Here is a 20,681-nt window from a genome sequence, read left to right on the forward strand (position 1 = left end):
TAAAATAAATTCTCATCGATAGCCCCAGTTGGAAATATGCATATCAAACAGCAAAACCTGCATGCGCTGTAATTATAATACTAACCAATTCTAAAATATGTGTTATTTTCTTTTGGCAAATTTCAGAAAGGCACACCATCTGTCCAAGATTAAGCCATGTGGTATGGAAGATTTTAGTGAAATACTTGGATCCTTTGCAGGAATTGCACTTTTTGAACACATATAAATTACCAGTAACTCAAACGTTTGCATACACATGATAGGAATTGTATACTGTACACTCTACCTAGAATAAATGGTAATATACCCCAGCATAGCAAGGGCTCTACAGAGAAATGGTAGAAGTTGTGTGGCCATTGGGGGGCAGGGGTCACCTTCTGTTTAAACCTTAACAAAGTAGATTTTTCCAGGGGACACTGCTATGTTTTGTTGTTTTCTGAGAAGCTGGCAGTAAAGCAAATACATTTGGGCACCTAAGCTGTATATGACTGAAAGGACTTATAATGAAAATAATTTGCAAAAATAATTTTAGAATTTTGTATTTCTCATGATATGTAGAGCAGATTGTTTTTGTTGTATATATGACATTTTATTCAAAGATATAGGTCTTCAGGTTCTGTCCCTTTGGGCTCAAATTCCTGTGTATCCTCTCTGCGTGCCTTATTCTACACAATAACTGAAAGATACCAATTAAACAATACCTACCTCCGAGGGCTTTCTATGAGAATGAAATGGGATCATTTGATTTAAGCAATTAGACCAGTGCTGTGCTTGGCATTCAAAAATGTTGAGCATTATTAGCATGGATTATGTTTTTAAATTAATATACTAGAGGGAAATTTATCAGAAAATTCTTTGTGAATAGTGATGAATTGTGCGTAAGATTTGCTACCTTTTTGAAATAAGGGTCACAATGGTTTAAATAATTTTTTTCTTTTATAAATGATTTTTATTTAAACACAATGGTTACAAGGTTTTATTTTAACTAGGCATCTTTATTCCCACAGATAAAGTTATTCATGATTGAGTTACAGTCATGCAGCATACAACAACCTTCACCAGCACACATTTCCCATCACCAACGTCAACATTTTTCCTCTCACCCTCCCTGATGTCTTCTTCCCTTCCATCCACCCTCCCCACCTTCTTCTAGGGAAATTTTAAAAATTTTAATAAATAAGGATCAAACCCAACAGTGCTCCGGGTTTCTTGGAATCATTTCCACCAGTGTGGGGAGGCTATGGAGTGTCAGGAATGGAATCAGGACTTCATAGTCTATCACTTGAGTTATTACTAGGTCCTAGGCCCTAGATTTACCTTTTTTTTTTCCTTTTGTTTTTTTGGGTCACATCCAGCAATGCTCAGGAGTTACTCCTGGCTCTGCACTCAGAAATTAGTCCTGTCAGACTTGGGGGACCACATGGGATGCTGGGGATCAAACCCAGGTTGGCCACATACCAGCTATGCTATCTGTCCGGCCCCAAATTTAGTGCTTTTAAGTGTGAAATTCAATAGCATTAATCACATTCACTGTAGTGAGCAACCAGCTGGTTATGAGATTTTCAGTTTGAGGATTTTTTTGTTTTGTTTTGGCGAGGACTTTTGTTTGCTTGTTCTGTTTTGAGGTCAGACCTAGTGGAGCTCAGAGCTGATCCGGAGCTCTGGTTTAGGGATTGATCTGGGCTGTGCTCCAGGGAACACAAGCTAACCTGGGTCACCTGCAAAACCTGCAAAGCCAACACCTACATCTGCTGTACTAGCTGTCCAGGTCTGCTATAGAAATCTTCTTTGCAAACAGCACACTATGTACAGAACCTTCCCAAATAAAGCTGCATGCACTTTATATGAAAACTCCTCAGTCCCTCACTACTCAAATCCCCAGCCAATATTCTAATTTCTTCCTCTTTTAATTCACTTTTGTTATTTCATTTCAGTGGAACTGTGTGTCCTTTGTTCTAAGCTTATTTCACTTAGCATGATTTGTTCACAGTAGCATGATTTATAATGCCTTTCCTTTTTAAAGCTGAATATTATTCCATCACATGTATAGAGCCCATCTATTCACCCATCTACAGACAACTGGACTGTTTCTGACATTTGGCTATTTTAATTCATGCTACTATGGATGTGGCTCTACTAATACCATTTGAGCCCATTTTCAGTATGTACCCAGAAGTGAAATAGTTATAATCATATGGCTGTAAAAAGAACTGCCATTCTGCTTTATTCTGATTTGAGGGGCAGGGGCCACAGCTGACAGTTCAATTCAGGGATTGTTCCCAGCAGTGCTTTTAGAACCATGCCAAGCCAAAGATGAAACAGGGATCCCAAGTATGAAACACATGCTCCAACTCTCTGTGCCATCTTCACAGGCCCTAAGTTTCAGAATGTGATATTGCTACCAAATAATACTTTTAGAAATATATTAAGCTTTAAACACAAGATTCCTGAGCAGTTTCTCAAAAAGTCACAGTGGTGTTCTCAGTATTTTCAATCCCTTTACTACTTACTTTCCCAGACTTGAGCAAAGTAAATGTACCTCACAGGTTATATCTGGCATAAACCCCACTTCTAGATAAATTTAGAATAAATCTGTAGATATAACATATTCTCAGGTAAGTTGTTTTTCTTATCAGTTTATAAAATCATCTGCTAAGATTCTAATCAAAAATACTGAGAGAATTCACTGCGAAGGAACTCAGAAGGAACAAATAAATTATTATTTTGAAACACTATTAAGCTGCCTTATTTATCTCAAATACTACTATTTATAGCCTATTCTTTCTCCTCCTTCAAAATTAAAGTTTCTTTATCCAAAATTTTCTTGACCTGACTCTCCCAGCCAGTTCCCATTAAATGATCATTTATCTTGGCTCTTTGCCCACTTCCTCCAGAATCACCTCGAACATTCCAAGATCAGCTGGAACTTGGCATTCTTGCCATGCAAAGACAAGATTTGACCCAGAAATACATAAATATCCATTTTCAATTCCATCTGCCTTGTTTCTACCTCCCATGTGACTTAAAGTGCCTCTAGGTTGTCTATTCCCAAGTAGCCCCTGAGCCCACATTTCAAGTGTCTTACTTACTTATTCTCTAGCTTGAAATTTGAAATATTTGGTCATCCATTTTCCAGTTAACTGCAGATTGTGACTCTTTGTGGCACTTTACTACAGAATGAAGAAAAGTCACAGATCCTCTACTTATTTCTCTATCTCATCATCAGAATGCACAACATATGTTTTCCATAAGTTAGAGAGGTTTAAATTTCAATGTATTGAGTTTACTGGGAGCACTTGATAAAACACAGGCTTTGCTCCTGAGTCCATTTATAACCTATGCAACTATGAATTTAACCTTACAAATCTATGGATCTGAGATTCTTAGGGTCTAGTAAACTCTTATGCTGATACTGCTAAAGCTCAAAAAATATTGGCACAGACCTACAATAGGCCTTAAGATATACACCCAAGTAACACAAGTGAGATTCAAATACAGATATGTGATGTTTCGGCATGTGCACACATTGTCTCTAAAAGGAACTTAATTTACTTATTTGAAATCATAAGGGATTTTATCCATAAATACGTATCTTGAAAAGTGGAACAATAGTAAGTATGCATGTTTCTTTAATATTGAAGACCATTATAATGATATGAAGCTATGGTTTAAATTCACATAAGCCTCAAAAAATTCCTGCAATTCACATTATATTTCTTCTGAGCAGTACAATTCTAAACTTTTAGGAATCAATGAAGTTTCCTGATAACAGGAAAATATTCTTTCACAAAGAAAATCTGGTCAAATACTGTAGTTATAAAATTTGGGGTGAGGGCTTCCATGCAGCAGCTACAGCCTATTTTTAATACTAAAAGTGATTCAAAGTAAATGCATCTGCTTCTCTAAGTGTCAATTCTTCAAATATCTGAATAGAGCCATCATGTTGCTACTTTCTGCATTACAATTTCTAGATTGAATGTTATGGCCTCATGGTGCATTTACCACCAGCCCACACCAATCCATTATAAAGAGATGAAATGTAAAAACAGACAGAAGAATTATGATGTGAAGATAAAAGGAAAAGTCATCTAGAAGCCAAGAAGAGAAGTCTGGAACAAATCCTACCTTCATGGAAATCAGTAAGAACCAATTCTGCCAACACTCTGATCTAGTAAAGCTCTGATTTGTAAATCTCCCAAATCAAGAAACCCAACTTCTGCTGCTTAGGTTACACTATCTGTGATCCACAGATCCACAGTACCAATCCTCTTTGGCTAGGCTGATTGTAATCTAAATTCGACGCTGATTTTATATTCTTAGGCTATTCCAAGAAAATATTTTTAATCAAGATGTGCACTCAAAGGCCAAGATATGGTATGGAATTAAAGAAAAATGACTGCAAGTTGAGGACTGAGGTTCAACTCCCCAGCACAACACAATATTGCAAGCATCACTAGGTACAACCTGGAGACCCCTGAGCTCTCAAAGATGTGACAGAAAAAGAAACCAAGCCCCAGTGGTGGCCTCCATAAATGAAAATACAGATACAAAGCAGCACCAAAGGGCTCTCCATTGAACCCCTAATTTACTTGGTCATTAATCATCAAGCACCATTCATTAATTTTGATGACCTTCTCTAAAATCAAAAGGTGTGTGTTCTAAATCAATCAATACTAAAAAGCCAACAAGGAAAAATAACAAGTGGCATTCAACAAGGATTGCCAAGACCTGCTTCTGATAGCAGTAGAGTCAAATGTGGCAAAATAAACATTGAGGGAAAAATAGCTTATATAAAGGAAGGTGAATTACAAGAAGAGTGGCAAAAATAAAATCTTCTGTGACAACTGTGAAGAATTCAGCTCTGATTACACACATACACAGACCTAAAGATATCCTTGCACCTAATGTTTTTTTAGAATGAGTCAAGAAAAATCTATGTGCATCAGCACTGATGATAATTTTCTTCCAAGGTTTTGATATCTATGAACTGCACCCAAATAGAGGAAAGAGTTACGTAAAATGGTCCAAATAGAGAATGCAAACAGTAGAGATTAGCAACATTAAGATATTTGCCTTTTAATAGAAATAATCAATAATCTACTTAAACAATAATTTATGTAGTAAAAAAAAGGCTTTTGACAAGGTCAAAATGGCATCTACAATTTTTATAATTGCCAGTAAAGGGGGCTGGAGTGATAGTACAAGGAGTAATGTGCATATCTGGTTCACAGGCACATCAAAATATTAAAAATCACTTATTATTTGGGAAATACGGACAAAAATGGGGATAAAATAACACCGGACAGTGAAAATGGTCTGCATAAAAACAAAAGGGCTGGCAAGCATGTGGTAAAACGGTGTTGGGTGGAATGTGAACAAGTTGAGCCTCTATTTTTTTCCTTTTTTAGAGCAATGATAGAACTGAAAGGTTTGTTTATCAAAATAAGTGAGGAGAATAAAATCATACATAGCATATAAAGAAACCCATTAAAGGAAGAGACAACATCAGATAGACTACTTGCTTGTGATTAGTCTTGAGGCTACCAGGGTCTGATAGATTGCAGTGGTAATATTTGCACTTTAGTAGTGGGTGATGTATGGTAATGTTAGACACCTAAAATATATAAATATTTGTATTCTTGTAAACCAATATTATCTCAACAAAATATAAGACAAACAATTCTTTAAAGATGCTTGATTGTAGCACAGTGCAGGCAAAGCTGGAAGCTTGGTTCTTCAAGTACCTTGCAAGAAACTTCGGCTACTGTATTAGAGATTTGAACAAAATTGAATTACCCAGTCATCCCAGCCACTCAGTGATTAGTGGAAACACCAGATGATCATTTCAATAAGAAATAATTCTAGAGAGCATAATCTGGAATCACTCTGTGGTTTTAATTTGCAATTACGTGACAATATGACTTAGGATGTAAAGCAATTTTTACGTGTTCATTGGCCATGAATGTGAATGTCGGTGTATATGTACCTGAAATGCCCAATAACTTTTTAAAAAGTCGGTTAAGGTTTAAAGCACCAGTGTTCCTTTCAGTCAGTATATTTGAATTGGGAACAATTTTGCACTCAGAGACTCTTGGTAATTGTCCAAAGACAAATTTGGTTGTCACACAGGATGGTTTGTAATTAGCAACTAATGGAAAATGGCCAGGAATGTGCTATATGACCTACAATGCACAGGCCAGACTACCAAAATAAAGCAATATCTAGCCCCAAATGTCAATTTAGAGAGGATGAAAAGCAGGTCTTTAATGGTTTTCTATTGGCTTTATGTAAAATCCATGGCTAGAGTATATAAGCAGACCTTGGTCACCTTGCCAGCATTTTCTGTTACCAAGCTCAGTGAGATATTCTGCTTGAACATGAGTCTCATAGCCTTCTTCTCCTTGGAATAGCCAGCTGAGCTGCTTTTTTGGCCTGACACTATCTCTTCACACTGACTTAAGTCCTTTTTACTCAGATCTCTCTACGTGTAAAGGTTCTTTAAGGAAACTGCATACACCTTACCACAGTAATGAACTAAGTATATCTCTGTTTAACATCTCTGTCTTAGAAGAATATCAACTCCATAGAGTTGATATCATAAATCCCTCTGAGCAAAATGTCTAGGTTAGAAAAGGCATTGATACTATTTAGCAAATAAATGATGAATGGATGAGCAGAGATATACTGGTAGGATAAACAGCAAGGAAGAAAGGCCGCAAGTTGGGATCCGACCTAGCAAATGGTCCATAGCCTTGTTAAGAATAGTTTCAAAGAAGTGGCCCAAGCAGAATAAAACTTTGGAGGGTACAGATGGATTCAGGGGTCCTCAAACTATTTCCCGTGGGCCACCTGCGGCCCGCTGAGGATCTTATCTGGCCCACTGATGTTTTTTGCTGTTATTGTACGTACTGTTTTGTGGCTCGCTGGTCCCAGATTGCACCGCTCATGTGTGGAATGTGCAATGAACTCTCTGACTCTATGTCTCTCAATCCTTCTGTCAGTCTTGGGCAAGGGTCCTCACACTATAGCCTGTGGGGCATTACTGTTCATAGTTGTTGGTTTTTTTTAGCTGTTGTCTGACCCTCCAATGGTCTGAGAGACAGTGAACTGGCTCCCCGTTAAAAAGCTTGAGGACCGCCAGATAAGTAGGACCTGGCAAAAACAAGAGTTCTGTTTAAGCTACAATTCCATTATGCAGAGAGAGGATGAAAAAGAGAGAACAAGCACTAAAGAAGAAAGAAGGATTGGAAGACATTTTGCTGTATTTTATGTTGGGAAATTTTATAACATACTGATATGTTCCTAGGAGACAGAGAGATACTGTCATGGAAGGGGGTAAAATAATCCAAGATCCAGAACAATCAGAATGCATAGGCAGGAAGAGTGAATGTATCTTTAACTCAATGCTTTCTCCTTTAGTAATAAAAGTCACATATCCTTATATTTCTTTTGTTTTGTTTTTCAGAGGGGCCACACCCACAGCGTTCAAGGGTTACTCTTATTTTTGTCTATTTTTTAATGATAATTTTTATTCTGACCAAAGTGGATTACAAATCATTCACGGTAGTATTTCAGGTACATAGTGACATTGAAGCAGGGGCCCTCCCACCACCAATGTTGTCCTCCCTCCACCCCTGTTCCCAGCATGCATCCCATATTCCCTCCTTTGCCCCCAGGGCTGCTAGTATAAATGGTCCCTTCTGTATCTAGCTTGTTGTAGATTGGATATTAGGTCTGTGCTCAGAAATCGCTCCTTGCTGTTTTGGGGGACTATATGGAATGCCAGGGATAGAAACCAGGTCTATCCTGTGTCAGCCACATGCAAGGCAAATGTCCTACCATTGTGCTGTCGCTCTGGCCCCGAAATTCTTTTTGTGTGCTAGTGTGTTTTGGTACAAGGTTACCCCTGCTCCGCACTCAGAAATCTTTCCTGGCAGGCTTGGAGGTCCATGTGGGATGCCCGGGGTCAAATCTGATTCCTTTCCAGATCAGCTGTGTGCAAGCCAAATATCTTATGATTTACTATCACTCTGGCCCCTCTTTCTATATAAATCATTATCACAACACAATGCTTGAATAATTGCAATTCCCTTACACTTGTGGATTTCTTTAGGGGTGATTTTCATGACTGTATTTGGGTATAATATATGGCCATATTTTTCATAACAGTAGCTACTGATAATATATAGAATGAGATACAAATGCATTTGGTATGATAATTGCAAGCAATATTGACTGACAATAGATTATACCTTCAATTTTGATTCACATTTAGACTTTACAGGATATCAATGCTCTGATGTTGCAGCAGTCAGGTCTATATTGACAACAAATAGTTCACTTCTTGAGTCCACATGGAAATCCTATTTAAGGTTACAGTGTCCTTCAGACACTGGCAGACTTCCAGTGAAATGTAGGATGGAGAAGAGTCTATTCAACTAACTCAATATGCAGTATTTCATGACATTCTCTTGAAAATATGAAATTTCTCTTGCTCTCAGAAAATGTCTATATATGACTCCCTTGTGTAAACCATTATAATAAAGTAGATGCATACCAGACACTTGTTTTCTTTCACATACAGTACATCAGTAGCTGTACTGGTATAGCAATGGTATGCTTTCTTATAGGGAATGAAAAAAAAAAGGTAGCTGTAGTTTTGTGTCTGTATATATTCTTAATTTACTCACCAGAACTTACAAAGCTGTTAAAAACAGCATTTGGGGCATTCAGTGTCCCAACACCAAGATGAATACCAAAGTTAATTTCCTTCTATCTATGATACGTATGACCCGTGGTTCTCTCCCTCTCTCCACCTCATTTTTAGCAAACTCATTTTTATTTAAATTTGCATTATAAATAATTACTCGTCTTAGTGTAGGTCACACAACTTACACTAATATTGACTTTAATGAGCATTTGGGGGTAAAAACTTGGGACCACACCTGTCGGTGCTCAGAGCTTGTTCCTGGTTCTATGTTCAGGGATCACTCCTGGCAGTGCCTGGGGATTATACAAGGTGCTGGGGAATCAAAGCTGGGTTGGCACCATGCAAGGCAAGCAACCTCCCCACTATACTATCACTCTGGCAATGGCTTTTATGGTTTTTATGTTCATAGTTATCTCTAAATCATCCAAATAATGATTTATGTAATTAACAATAATGTATCTATTTACTTGGCTTGGTTTGATTCGATTTTGGTTGTTTTAAGTTTTCTTTTTCTCTTTAGGGGGACACTTTCAAGCAGTACTCTGGAATCTGGGGGCCCCTCCAGGGAAACCAACCAACCTGCCAGGCAGTTCAGTACTAGGGCTAGAAGATGTGGTACTTACTCTGTGGACCCTGTGGTACTAGCCTCCACATAGGCTACCTTAGGAGTGCTTAGGAGGTCACATAGTGCAAAGGGATCAAAGCTGGTTTGGGTTCATGCAGAGTATGACCCCTAACCCTTGTTCTAAATCCTATTTCTAACTTTAGTTTTATAGGACCCTGGACCAGTGACAGAAAACCACCTCCTTCGATGTACCTTCCTGGTGCAGACCATCTAGATATGCATGTTCAACCCACATTATCATAAATTAAAAGTTATTCCGAGTCTTGTCTGGGACCAGATGATTCATTATTTACATTTTTGCACTTCCTAAATCCTTGTTATAGCTCTTAGTGTCCATGATCAGTGATTTCGCAAAATAGCTCAAGGGCCAGTCTAAATGAGAAAACAATAAAAGATGTTTGCAAGTATACTGGAAAAAGACAGTAAGTACAGATAATGTGTCATGTGACATACACAAGCGTCACACTTAAGCAACAGTAACTTCATGCCTATGTCTCTATGTGCATTTTTCTTAATTGGCTACCTGATGTACAACTTTCACAAAAGAGACACTCTGGTCTCTGTGCCTAAAAGCAAAATTATGTTTTCTTGGGCTTCCTCAACCTATCTAGAATAAAAAAAAACAATGACATTATGTGTATACCATAAAAAGTGGTAGTTTTGCTGCCTAACAAAAATGGTTATGCAGCTCTTTTTCCCATATACAAGTCTTATTTCTCTGAATCCTAAGACGGGGGAAAATTTTTGGAAAAGTCCATTAATTTCTTTCCAAAGTTTCCATTTCTGTTCTTTTAAAAATCATTTCTTACCAAAAGTACCCTGTTTGGAGATAGCTGGACTGAGACAGGAAAGGGCCCTGAATTTTAACCAGATGATCTAATTTTAACCTCACATTCCGACTAATTAAGTGCATGTCCTTGGGCCAGATACAGATCAGTGGCCTCAATTTGCTTTTATGTAAAGTGGGAGTAATAGCATGCACTTTTTTCCTACCACTCAAAGCTGTTTTTATGACAGACTGAAGAAGAGTGTAAATAAACATTAGTGCTTTCCAAGTATTAATGCTCAAGCAAGCACTCTCAGGGCTCAAGCTACTCGAGAGGTAGTAAAACTGTTTTTCACACAAAAGCAAGATTTACAGAAAAACTACATGTCTTCAAAGTTATTTGTTTGGATGTCTAGCTGATTCTTGCACGTTAGAACAGAAAGTCATGAATTCTAGAACCATAAGAGACCATATTTGGGAAAAATCAGTGCAGAAAACTGATTTGATCACAAAGGGACTTAATTATAAGATAGGTAAGCAAGCACTTGACAAAAAGCCCTATAAGGGCTTAAAAAGTGGACACCAGGTTAAGTTTCCACAAATCCCCTTAGTACGGCACAGCACTGGCCCTTAAGGCAAGCTAATTTCTCCATCATATTAAGAAAGGTAGAGCATTCAAGAACAAACTCCTAGAATAAAAAAATAAAAAATAAAAAGCATGCCTTTTAGGTAAAGACAAAGGAAAGTAAAATCTGAGCACAAAATGCAGCTTTTGTTATACTTTATATTCAGAGACCTTAAGATATTGAAAAGCAATTACAGGAAACAATAGCTTTTTTAATATCCCATATAACTGTAGGAACAATTCAGCAAATGCAAGAAGGTGGTTTTTACCTTCCAGATTTCAGACAAATTCATTTCTTTGATGGAGTTTAATTTGTAACCAGAGGGTAACTAATAATAGTAACTTTATATTTCCCATCTCTATATTATAAACATTCCCACTAAGAGAATGTAGAAATGGAAGCTGAGACTCAACCAGATCCAAGACAGAAGAGCTGAGAATACACTATAAGAAACATATACATTTCATATTCCACTAGGAGCCACATGCTGAGTTGGTCTATGGTCTTCCGATTCCCTTTTTGAGCACATATTCTCTTCCAGAAAATGAATTAGATGACTTAGACTAGATAAAACCTAATTAATAACAAGTTTCAAAGAAAATTTCATTTATAACAGCAAAATAATCTCTTAATCTCCTAGAAATCAAAGTCCTTTATTGGCGTCAAGCATGTTCAGCTGAAGGTTATTTTTATTTTTATTTTTTGCTAATGTTCAGCTGAAGGTTATTTTTATTTTTTTGCTAATCCATTTTCCCTGAACTTGCTCATGAAACCTCACTGAAATTAAAAGAAAAAAATGAAATATTGTGAACTGAAACAACTTCTAAAATAAAAAACAGACGTGGTATGTTTTAAATTTTGTCTGCCCACTAATGCCAGGTTCTTTTTATTAATGCCATCGAACAAACTATTTCCCCATTTACAATAATTAAGGTTCTTTAATCACTATCGATGAGTAGACACATAAACCACATATAGATATATCTATATTTATATGAAATATACATTTTTAAATGTATATTTTAAGGTAAAAATACATTGAAATCAACATGCAAAGAAGAGAACAAAATCAAATATCAGAACTTCAAAAAATCAGAGGTGAATCAAAAGGGCTTTTTCTAGGAGCAAGTACCTATGTATGCTGCTGGGGTTACCAGGATCATGAAATCCAGCAATGTGCCTGTGCTCTACCATTCAAGCTCTTAAATAATCTAATTATTTTTGTATATTTAGTTTGCTTTTTTTTATTATCGGTACCATTGTTATTTACACATTTCTTCAGAGTTGGATTTTACACATACAGTGTTTCAGGACCAAGCTCCCTCCGCCAGTGTTCCCAGAGTCCATCACATACCACCACTCCCTGCCTGCTCCCGAACCTTCCAACATAACAGGTCATTTTTAATTTTGGTTGTTAAAGTTTGGGTCTCATTATCTCATTGTCGTTGGCTCTGGCTTGTATATTTAGTACTGTCCCTTCTTAACAAGACCAATGCACCTGAGATCTTTTAGCATCTGTCCTCCATCCTTTCATTTTTGTGTTTCTTATTCTCTACTGAATTTCTTTCTCTTAGCTATAATTTGTAGTTTATATCAAAAGTAAATCTCTAGTTCCTTTATGTATAGTTATTACATGATGCAAAGGGGTACATGATTATTGGATGGGGGTAGTGGGGGTCGTGGATCAGATCTGAGGAAAGAAAATACTGTAAAGTTTTTCTGTCCGGATGGGATTTATGACAAAATAAGATGAAAGCACAAACCTCACTTAGCTCAATAAAATAAACAAAAAATAACATTTTTAGTAAGAAAAGCCAACAGTTTGCAATCAATTCCATTCCATTTTCTGCTGGCACTCCTTTTTTTGTGATAACATGAAACAATCCTGATTTAAAAAAAAGGGGGGGGGATTTAACTACAGGTCACCAAACTCAATTTTTAAAAAATAAAAGGCAAAATTTCCCTTTGCTACTTAAACATTATTGCAGATACATATAATTGGAAATTGTTGGATGATTGGCTAAACATTTAGGGGATATAGTCAAGATATGGTTAAAAGCCAGAGCAAATTATCTGAATGTACTCTGGTTGAAATAGCAAAATCAAGCAATATAAGAAAGAAACTATGAGAGAAGAACATATTACAGAAATAGCACTCTTTCAGCTCTTCTCTGCCAATAATAACATATAGCCATCACATTTTCTTGCAAAAGTACTGGAGTTTTGAAGAACTGTCTCCTCATTCCATGCATTTATTACCGTGCTTTCTACCCCAGACTCTACCTTAGGACACAGTGGACCTATTCAAGTGCCATCTACAATGCAGATAAGTCACTTTTGTTGTTATTGTTCAAGGGGTCTATTTGAAAATAATTAAAAAAAGAAATGGCTGCAGAGAATTTGTTTTGCTTTTACTGACCATTTAACAAACTGAAAGCTCTATTAGATTAAACACAGATCAAACCAATCTGGGAAGGTTAAAGATGAACGTTCCCCTTGTGTGGGGGATGTGGGCGGAAGGGGGAGCAGAGGAGCAGTGCAGAAGTGCTGGGAACTGGGAACTGGCTATGGTATTTATTGCACTGGTGCCCATTACATGAGCGTTCACTTGGCAGAGGCCGATCCAGCTGGACACAGATTTGTGTATTTGCTGTAGCATGTTACATGCTGATAAAAACGCTGAAAATAGCTTTATTGACTCACTTTGGGAAAGTTTTATACACACACACACACACACATATGCATACACACACACATATGTGTGTGTATATATTTGTGTGTGTGTGTGCGTGTGTGTGTGTGTGTGTGTGAGTGTTTATTTTTATTCAGTGCCTGACACCAAATTAGGGTCTTATTCATGAGAGGCAAGAGCTCTGCTCTACTGTTGAGGTACATCTCTGACCTGGAAAAGTTAGTCTTACATAGTAATTGTCTCTCAATGAGACACAAAAGCTTCTCTCAAAAGCTCATTCTCACATTCTCACAAAAGCTCTCTTGACATGAGAAATGTACCTATTTGGGCCCTATTTAATTATTCCCCCTTCCTTGAAAATTTCCTAAGTGCTTGCTGCCAATTGCCACCTCATACAACCTTCCCTCTATGCTCTCATCAATCTTATCAGAGTCATCTTGCCATCATTCTCTTGTCAGCATTCTGAAAATTAGAACAGCAGATCCTACATTTAGCAAAATTGTGGTGCGCAGGATGGTGAGACTGTGAAATACACAAGAGGTTAAAAGTCTATTATCTGTTTAAACTGTGAGTTTATCTGAAGCATTGGGAGAGTAGTGAAGAGGGAGTGTCACACTTAAGTACACAGGATATTAAAGCAACTCTGTTTCCCAGTCTGCTCAAACAACTCAGCAGCTATAACTTTAGCAAGTGAGTTTATGCCAATGTTCAAGATCCACCATACAGGGCTAAAGAGACAGTATAGGACACTTATTGGCTTTGCAAACTACAAACAGGTTCCAATCCCAGGCACTACATGGGGTCCCCTGAACACCACCATGGGTCACTCATGAGCACACAGCCAGGATTAGCTCCTGACCCATCACAGAACAAGTCCTAAACTCCTCCCTGGACCCCTCAAAAATGAATGAAGGTGCATTCTCTACCTTGAAGAGTCTTCCCCTCTTAATCTGATCTGAGATGTGATTTCTTTTTTCACTTTATTTATGAAGTATTCTCCACTCTGGAAATCTAGCTAGCTACGTTTCATTCAACCTGATGTGTACTGTGTTCTTTCTTGATGTCCATATGTTCTCCTCCCTCTCTTCTCCTATTTCTGTAGTTAAATTTCTATAAATAAATAGTTACTACTTTAATAATAAAAGAAAAGGAAAAGGGGAAGAGAGGAAATGAAATGAGAGGTAAAGTACAGTAGGTAAACCCCCAATACCACATGCTGACCCAAGCATTGCCAGAAGTGATCCTTGAAAAAAGAGCCAGAATAAAATCTAAGCACTGCCAGATATGGTCCCAAATCAAAACAGAACAATAAAATATAAAACAATGAGAAATAACAATTTGGCTAAATGACGAGATCTTTACCTATTTTCTCCTTCTAGATATCATACCTACATACCCACTGCATATAGGTAGGCATCGCTGCTTTTTTATTCCTTAAATTCTTACTAGAATATTGTGCAAGATTTACATTGGCATTTGATTTTATGACACAAGGCGCAAAGAAACAGTATTCAGTATTTGTTCTCGACTACTCCAAAAGTAGCACGGACCCTGATTAAAAAACTAGCAACACTAAATTTAACCCCTTGGAACTACTGGACAGGTTATATATATGGTGTTATTCCTGCTTTTATTATACGCTACTATCCTTTTAGGTTTTATATGTCAGAGGGTATAAGTTGGGAGGATATTTGGTGGTCTGGAAGTGCTCAGAAATTTTTCACATACATTTCTTCTTCAGTCTATGACATTTCAATTTATAAAACATTTCAGTCCAATTTTGGATCATGGGAGAATCTCCCAGATACATGAATATGTGTGTACTTAAAATTACTACCTGGGAAAAGCATGAATGTTTTGTAAACTAACTTTTTTAAAGAGAAAGCATTTTGATTTTTCCTTCCCAAGTTGAACAATTTGAAATCAAACCAAACTTTAAAGAGAATAGAAGTTCTGAATGTTTACACTTGTAGCATGAAAGAGTGCTCTACAGTTTACTGACCACCTTTATGGTTGCCTACACTTAGGAACAGTAACTGAAAAACATGTCTGCTGTGTGTCATTCACTACACAAATGCACATGCTTTTACTCACTTAATCTCTAAGGTCTTTGTGAACCAAGTACTATGAACATCACAGATTAAAGGTGAGGAATCTGACATACATTAGACAACTTTCCACAGGTGATGTGACTTGAGGGTAAGATTAGAAAAAGATGAAAAATTTATAGATGCCAAGAATCCCAGTTCCCAGAAGTTGTGCATTCTCGAGCAGATAAAGCAGGAGAAAATTGGGTACTAACCAGAAATCTACAATACAGTTTTAATCCTTCATCTTTCTTTCCATGTTCATCCACTAAAATGCAAAGTCAAACATTCAACACGAGAAAGATCAGTTCCACAATGTACAAAGCTACTTGCTAAAATGAAGAAAGTAACTCTTTCTTCATTGTCTCCTCTCTCTCTCCCCTAATAGCCACCATCTATTGTACCTATATCTTTCCGCATTTTCCTGACTGTGGCCAGCCCTCCTCTAACTTTGTTTCCTTCCTGTGCACTTGTGTTCTACCAGTTAACCCCAGCCTTACACTTGGGGCCTCTATTTAAGCGATTTTCCTCTTTGACCCTTCTTATAATAGCATAAGGGTCCTAATGGGGTGGCTCCCTATTAAGAAATACTTCCTTATATCCATTTCTCACCACCCAAACATGATAAAAATACAAATGCAACACAAATGCAGGAATAAAGCTACATCCTTTCCTTTCGAAGGTAATCTAAATCAGACCTTTATCTGATGGCCAACTTCTCCTGGAGGACAAAGTTTGACTTAGATGTGCAGATTGTATGTAATACACCACTGCCAGTTGTTCAAACAGTGAAACACATCCTGAGAACTCCTAGAACTTATCATGATCAACAAGGGGGGGAGGGGTGAGCATTCATTGTGTTTCTGGCATTAAGGTTGTCTTCATGATCCTGACCCAGCTCCATTTAGAGGTCCAAGCTTTTGCCTGTGAACCTTGGATTATTCACTGGTTAGGAACTGGTTCATTTACACTGGTCCACAGGTTGGAAGCCAACAGATTATGCAGAGCCCTGCATCACTGTCTGACAAGGATTCCCTAAAATGTTCAGGACAATGGGACCAGAGATTAAGGGACTGTAAGGACTCGGGGAACAAAATATAATCTCCCTGCAATTCTAAATTTAAGGAAGCTCATTCTTTTTCAAATGCATCTGTATGCTCCATAGTGGGGTGCTTTATGCATTTGCCAACATTTCCTAGAAAAGCCAGAGAGAAGTTGTTAAGTGAGATCAGATATCTGAGAAACTTGAAAGTTATTTTTCAGCATTACTTTTCTTCTAGACGAGGAAATGGGGATGTACTCCTGGGAAAGAGACATTGCAGCAGGTATTTCCCAGGATCAAAAGAGGAGGAAAAATGCCATTCTTTGTTGAAAGGTCAAATTAGAGACCTTCAAAACTTTTCTCTTTCCTTTTTCTAGCAAGCCCAATAAAATCAAGTGAAAATGCTGGTGGGGAAAATTCCACTGTGTTTAAGATATGCAAAAGAAGTGATGCTACTTCAGTCAATGTAGACTGTTCATGACATTTCATTGAGGTCTTTCTAATTAAACAGTTCTGAGAAGTACTGCTTTACCCTAGCTTTGGCCAAAAATCAGATAGAATATATGGGCAAGAAAGCATCCCTGTAGTCTTGTACAAAAGGCAGCTAAGATTCAAAGAAATTCAGTTACTAACCTAAAATCATACAACAGTTTGGTAGGTAAATTCAGGCCTTTGGAATCAAGATCTCTTTCTCTTACCTCATACATTCGAAGATGCAGTATACTTAGATAACCTATATAGATTTGATTCTAGAAGAGTAAATATGAAGTGAGAAGAACAGAGGGATGATGTTTGGGGGAGATAAAAGCAATTTAAAGTCTGAGTCTATTAATCTGAAGATAACCATGGTGATGAAGCCAGCCAAGAACTTGTAATATAGTTCATATTCTAAACAACTCCTGGGGACACAGGCTGAACCTCTCACCACACCCCAACATACAACCGAAGATTTTACTGGCACTCTCCTAGAACTCTGCAAGAAACTCTATTGAAATGCTCAGAGGGGTTCTCGCTTGGAGTGAAGGGTTAGGGGGGACTAAAATAGCCTCTCTTTTCTTTCACTGCACCTTTCCTAGCCTCTACCTCATTAAAGATTTTTCTAGAAATTTTTCCATCTCCTCCACCTAGGAGATAAGGATCATAATATCAGTGATTGAATTTATTTTCTTCACTACTCCAGGATTTTATCTAACGCCCAGTATTAGCAAGGGAAAGTAAAATATAAGCATGTAGCATTAGGAGGAGGTGATTTATATATGTGCAACATAAACGCACATATTAAAAATCATCTTCATGGACATAGAAAAATATGCTTTAATAAGAGACCTTCATTTCGAACATGCATCAGATATAATCCTTCAGACAAGACAAAATCATTAAAAAATGCTGTTTAAAGGGCCAGGGCAAACAGTACGCTAGTATAGCAGATAAGGTCTTCGCTTATACGTGGCAAATCCTGGATACCATATAGTCTTCAAAGCCAGCCAGGAGTGACTCCCGAACCCAGAGCCAGGAATAACCCTGAGCAATCATCTCTGGCCCAAATGAATAAAATAAATAGAGTGCAGTTTAAAGTCACTCCTGCGAAGAAACTCAAAACTCAGGCTGAAGTTCCTTTATTTGTTTGTTAGTTTAATTCTCTGAGGTCTCTTTCTTGCACTCTCTTTCTGCCCTTCACAACAAACTCCAGTTTCCTGAGCCCTCTGTCTGTGCAGAGCTCTATCTGGGGAAGGCACTTTGGTTTGTACCTGAATTGCATTCTTATTTCTTTCTTTCTTTTTGACAACAACAAACCCCTTCATGTGTGTCTGAATCCACTGTTTGGATTGCAGCCCATCAGCAAAAACATCCGGTCGGGAGAAAGTGTAAAGTCCAGAGTAAAGGGACCCTGTTTACACCCGCGTCCACCCCGTTTCCTAAGTGGCTTGAGCTTTCAAAGAAGCTGCGGACCAGTCTCCACCATGCTCCGCGTATGCTTCCAACGGGACAACATGTAGGCGCAGACCCACTGGGCTAAGAAATTCAATCCGCTACCTAGAATATTCCAATTGTTTTCAGACCCTGGAGAATGGCTAAAGCAGATTAAAGAAGAAGAAAAAAAGGCCCTGGGGGCTAGATAGCAGGCTATAAAGGACTGGTGGGGGGAAAAAAGACTCTTCTCAACCCAAGGAACACCTTTTCTCTTGTAATTCCTTCTGTGTGAGGTGTCTTGGCCAGTCCCACAGAAACCCCTAAATTTGGAAGCTCACTTGGATGCCCAGGGGACAATCCTTAGCAACCCCTATTGAATGGCACCCAGGATTCACAAGTTCTAACCAAGTGCCTCAATGAAGTGTCCGAAGGCAATTGCCAGGGTGGGGGTTCGGTCCCTTTCCTCCTGGGGACCCCGGTGGGCACCCTGGAAAAGGCTGCCAAGGAGAGGGGCTGGGGTGAGAGCTCTAGGGGTCAAGAGGGGCAGCTTGCCTTGGGAGAACCGACTCTCTCGTAGCTTGGGGCTCCTCCAGCCAGCGGGGCAACCCCCTTTGCCTCCCCAAACCTGGCCTTCCCTCTCGAGGGGTCCTCCTGGAGCCTCTGCCAGGCCACCCCGGGTGCGCTCTGCCCTTTCCAGGGACCCTCCCGGTCCTGGGGAGAAAGTCACCCCGCTTGGGTGCACTGGAAGCACCTGTCGGCTGCACCACCGAGATTGCACTGTCCTTTGGCGGTTGGAGGGGGGGTCCCCGGGGAGCAGGTAGCCCCCCCAAAAAGAGGGCGACGCGGTGCGCTCCCCGGCCACTTCCAGCCACTCCGGGGGAGTGGGTCGAGCTGGCGGGTCTCGACCCCTGGAGCGGTGGGACTGGAGGGACCCCCCAAGACCCCCTGGGGCGCCTCCCGGGACCCTCCCGGGGAGCCCCCCACCCCAGCCGGAGCCACTTACATCGTCCCACTTGACGAACTTGACGCCCCGCTTGAGCCCGTCCGACACGCGCACGGGCTGCAGCTGCAAGGCGGGCACCCCCGGCTGCGCCCCGGCCATCGGGCTCCGCGCCTCGGACCCGAGCCCGACGCCGCTGCAGACGCTCCGGCGCTCCCGGGCGCTCCTAGGCCTCCCGCGCCCCGACTCCGCTTGGGGTGACGGCGGGCTCGGCGCGCGGCGATCAGCGGGCTCGGCTGCCGCGGGCCATCGCGCCGGCTCTCCGGCTCCGGGTCCGGCAAGGACGCGCGCGGATCCTGCCCCGCACCGCTCTCCCCGCACCCGACTCCCGAGCACGGAGCCGCGAGCGCTCGCGCCGCCCCCTTCCCCTGCCCCTTCCTCCCCTGCCCTTCCCTTCCCTTCCCTTCCCTTCTCCTTCCCCGCCGCTCCGGCCCAACTTGGGGCGCTGGGCCGGGACGCGAGGCGACGACGCGGGCGCACAGCGGCACCTCCCGGACCCCGCGCCGCACTGCAGACACCGACACCCTGGGCGCGGGGGATGGAGCGTCGGGCTTGGGGGGGTCCCGCCGGGGTGGAAGGAAAGGTCTTGCTTGGAACTGGGGGACACGCAGCGGCCGGCTGGGAGGGCCCCGAGGATGCCGCAGGAGTAACCTGAGCCGCTCGGAAGTCCCTGTTGGGTCTCTGATCCTGCTTTAATCGATAATTGTCCTTGGGTCCCTGATCCTACCCTAATCGATAATTGTCATTGGGTCCCTGATCCTGCCTTAATCAATAATTGTCCTTGGGTCCCTGATCCTACCCTAATCGATAATTGTCATTGGGTCCCTGATCCTGCCTTAATCAATAATTGTCCTTGGGTCTCTGATCCTACTATAATCAATAATTGTCCTTGGGTCTCTGAACCTACCCTAATCGATAATTTTCATTGGGTGCCTGATCCTACCCTAATCAATTATTGTCACTGGGCCCCTGATTCTACCCTAATCGATAATTGTCCTTGGGTCCCTGATCCTATCCTAATCGATAATTGTCCTTGGGTCCCTGATCGTACCCTAATCAATTATTATCATTGGGTCCCTGATCCTACCCTAATCGATAATTGTCCTTGGGTCCCTGATCCTACCCTAATCGATAATTGTCCTTGGGTCTCTGATCCTACTATAATCAATAATTGTCCTTGGGTCTCTGATCCTACCCTAATCGATAATTTTCATTGGGTGCC

At 40.1% G+C, this 20,681-nt stretch overlaps 1 protein-coding gene across 2 annotated transcripts in view; it reads right to left on the minus strand.

The window, feature by feature from the left end:
- PLCB1 (phospholipase C beta 1) overlaps nt 1-19,635 on the minus strand; it is a 795,638-nt gene extending 776,003 nt beyond the window's left edge. Inside the window, exon 1 of one of the 2 annotated variants that reach the window (XM_049779135.1) lies at nt 19,463-19,634. In XM_049779135.1, coding sequence (XP_049635092.1) covers nt 19,463-19,561 — 99 coding nt within the window. In that variant the 5' untranslated portion in view covers nt 19,562-19,634. Of the gene's footprint in view, nt 1-19,462 lie in introns of both variants that reach the window. The other variant, XM_049779136.1, reaches the window with a different exon arrangement.
- Nucleotides 19,636-20,681: the final 1,046 nt, after the last annotated feature.

Source organism: Suncus etruscus, chromosome 9 (genome assembly GCF_024139225.1).
Source record: "Suncus etruscus isolate mSunEtr1 chromosome 9, mSunEtr1.pri.cur, whole genome shotgun sequence".
In the NCBI taxonomy this organism is placed as follows: domain Eukaryota; kingdom Metazoa; phylum Chordata; class Mammalia; order Eulipotyphla; family Soricidae; genus Suncus; species Suncus etruscus.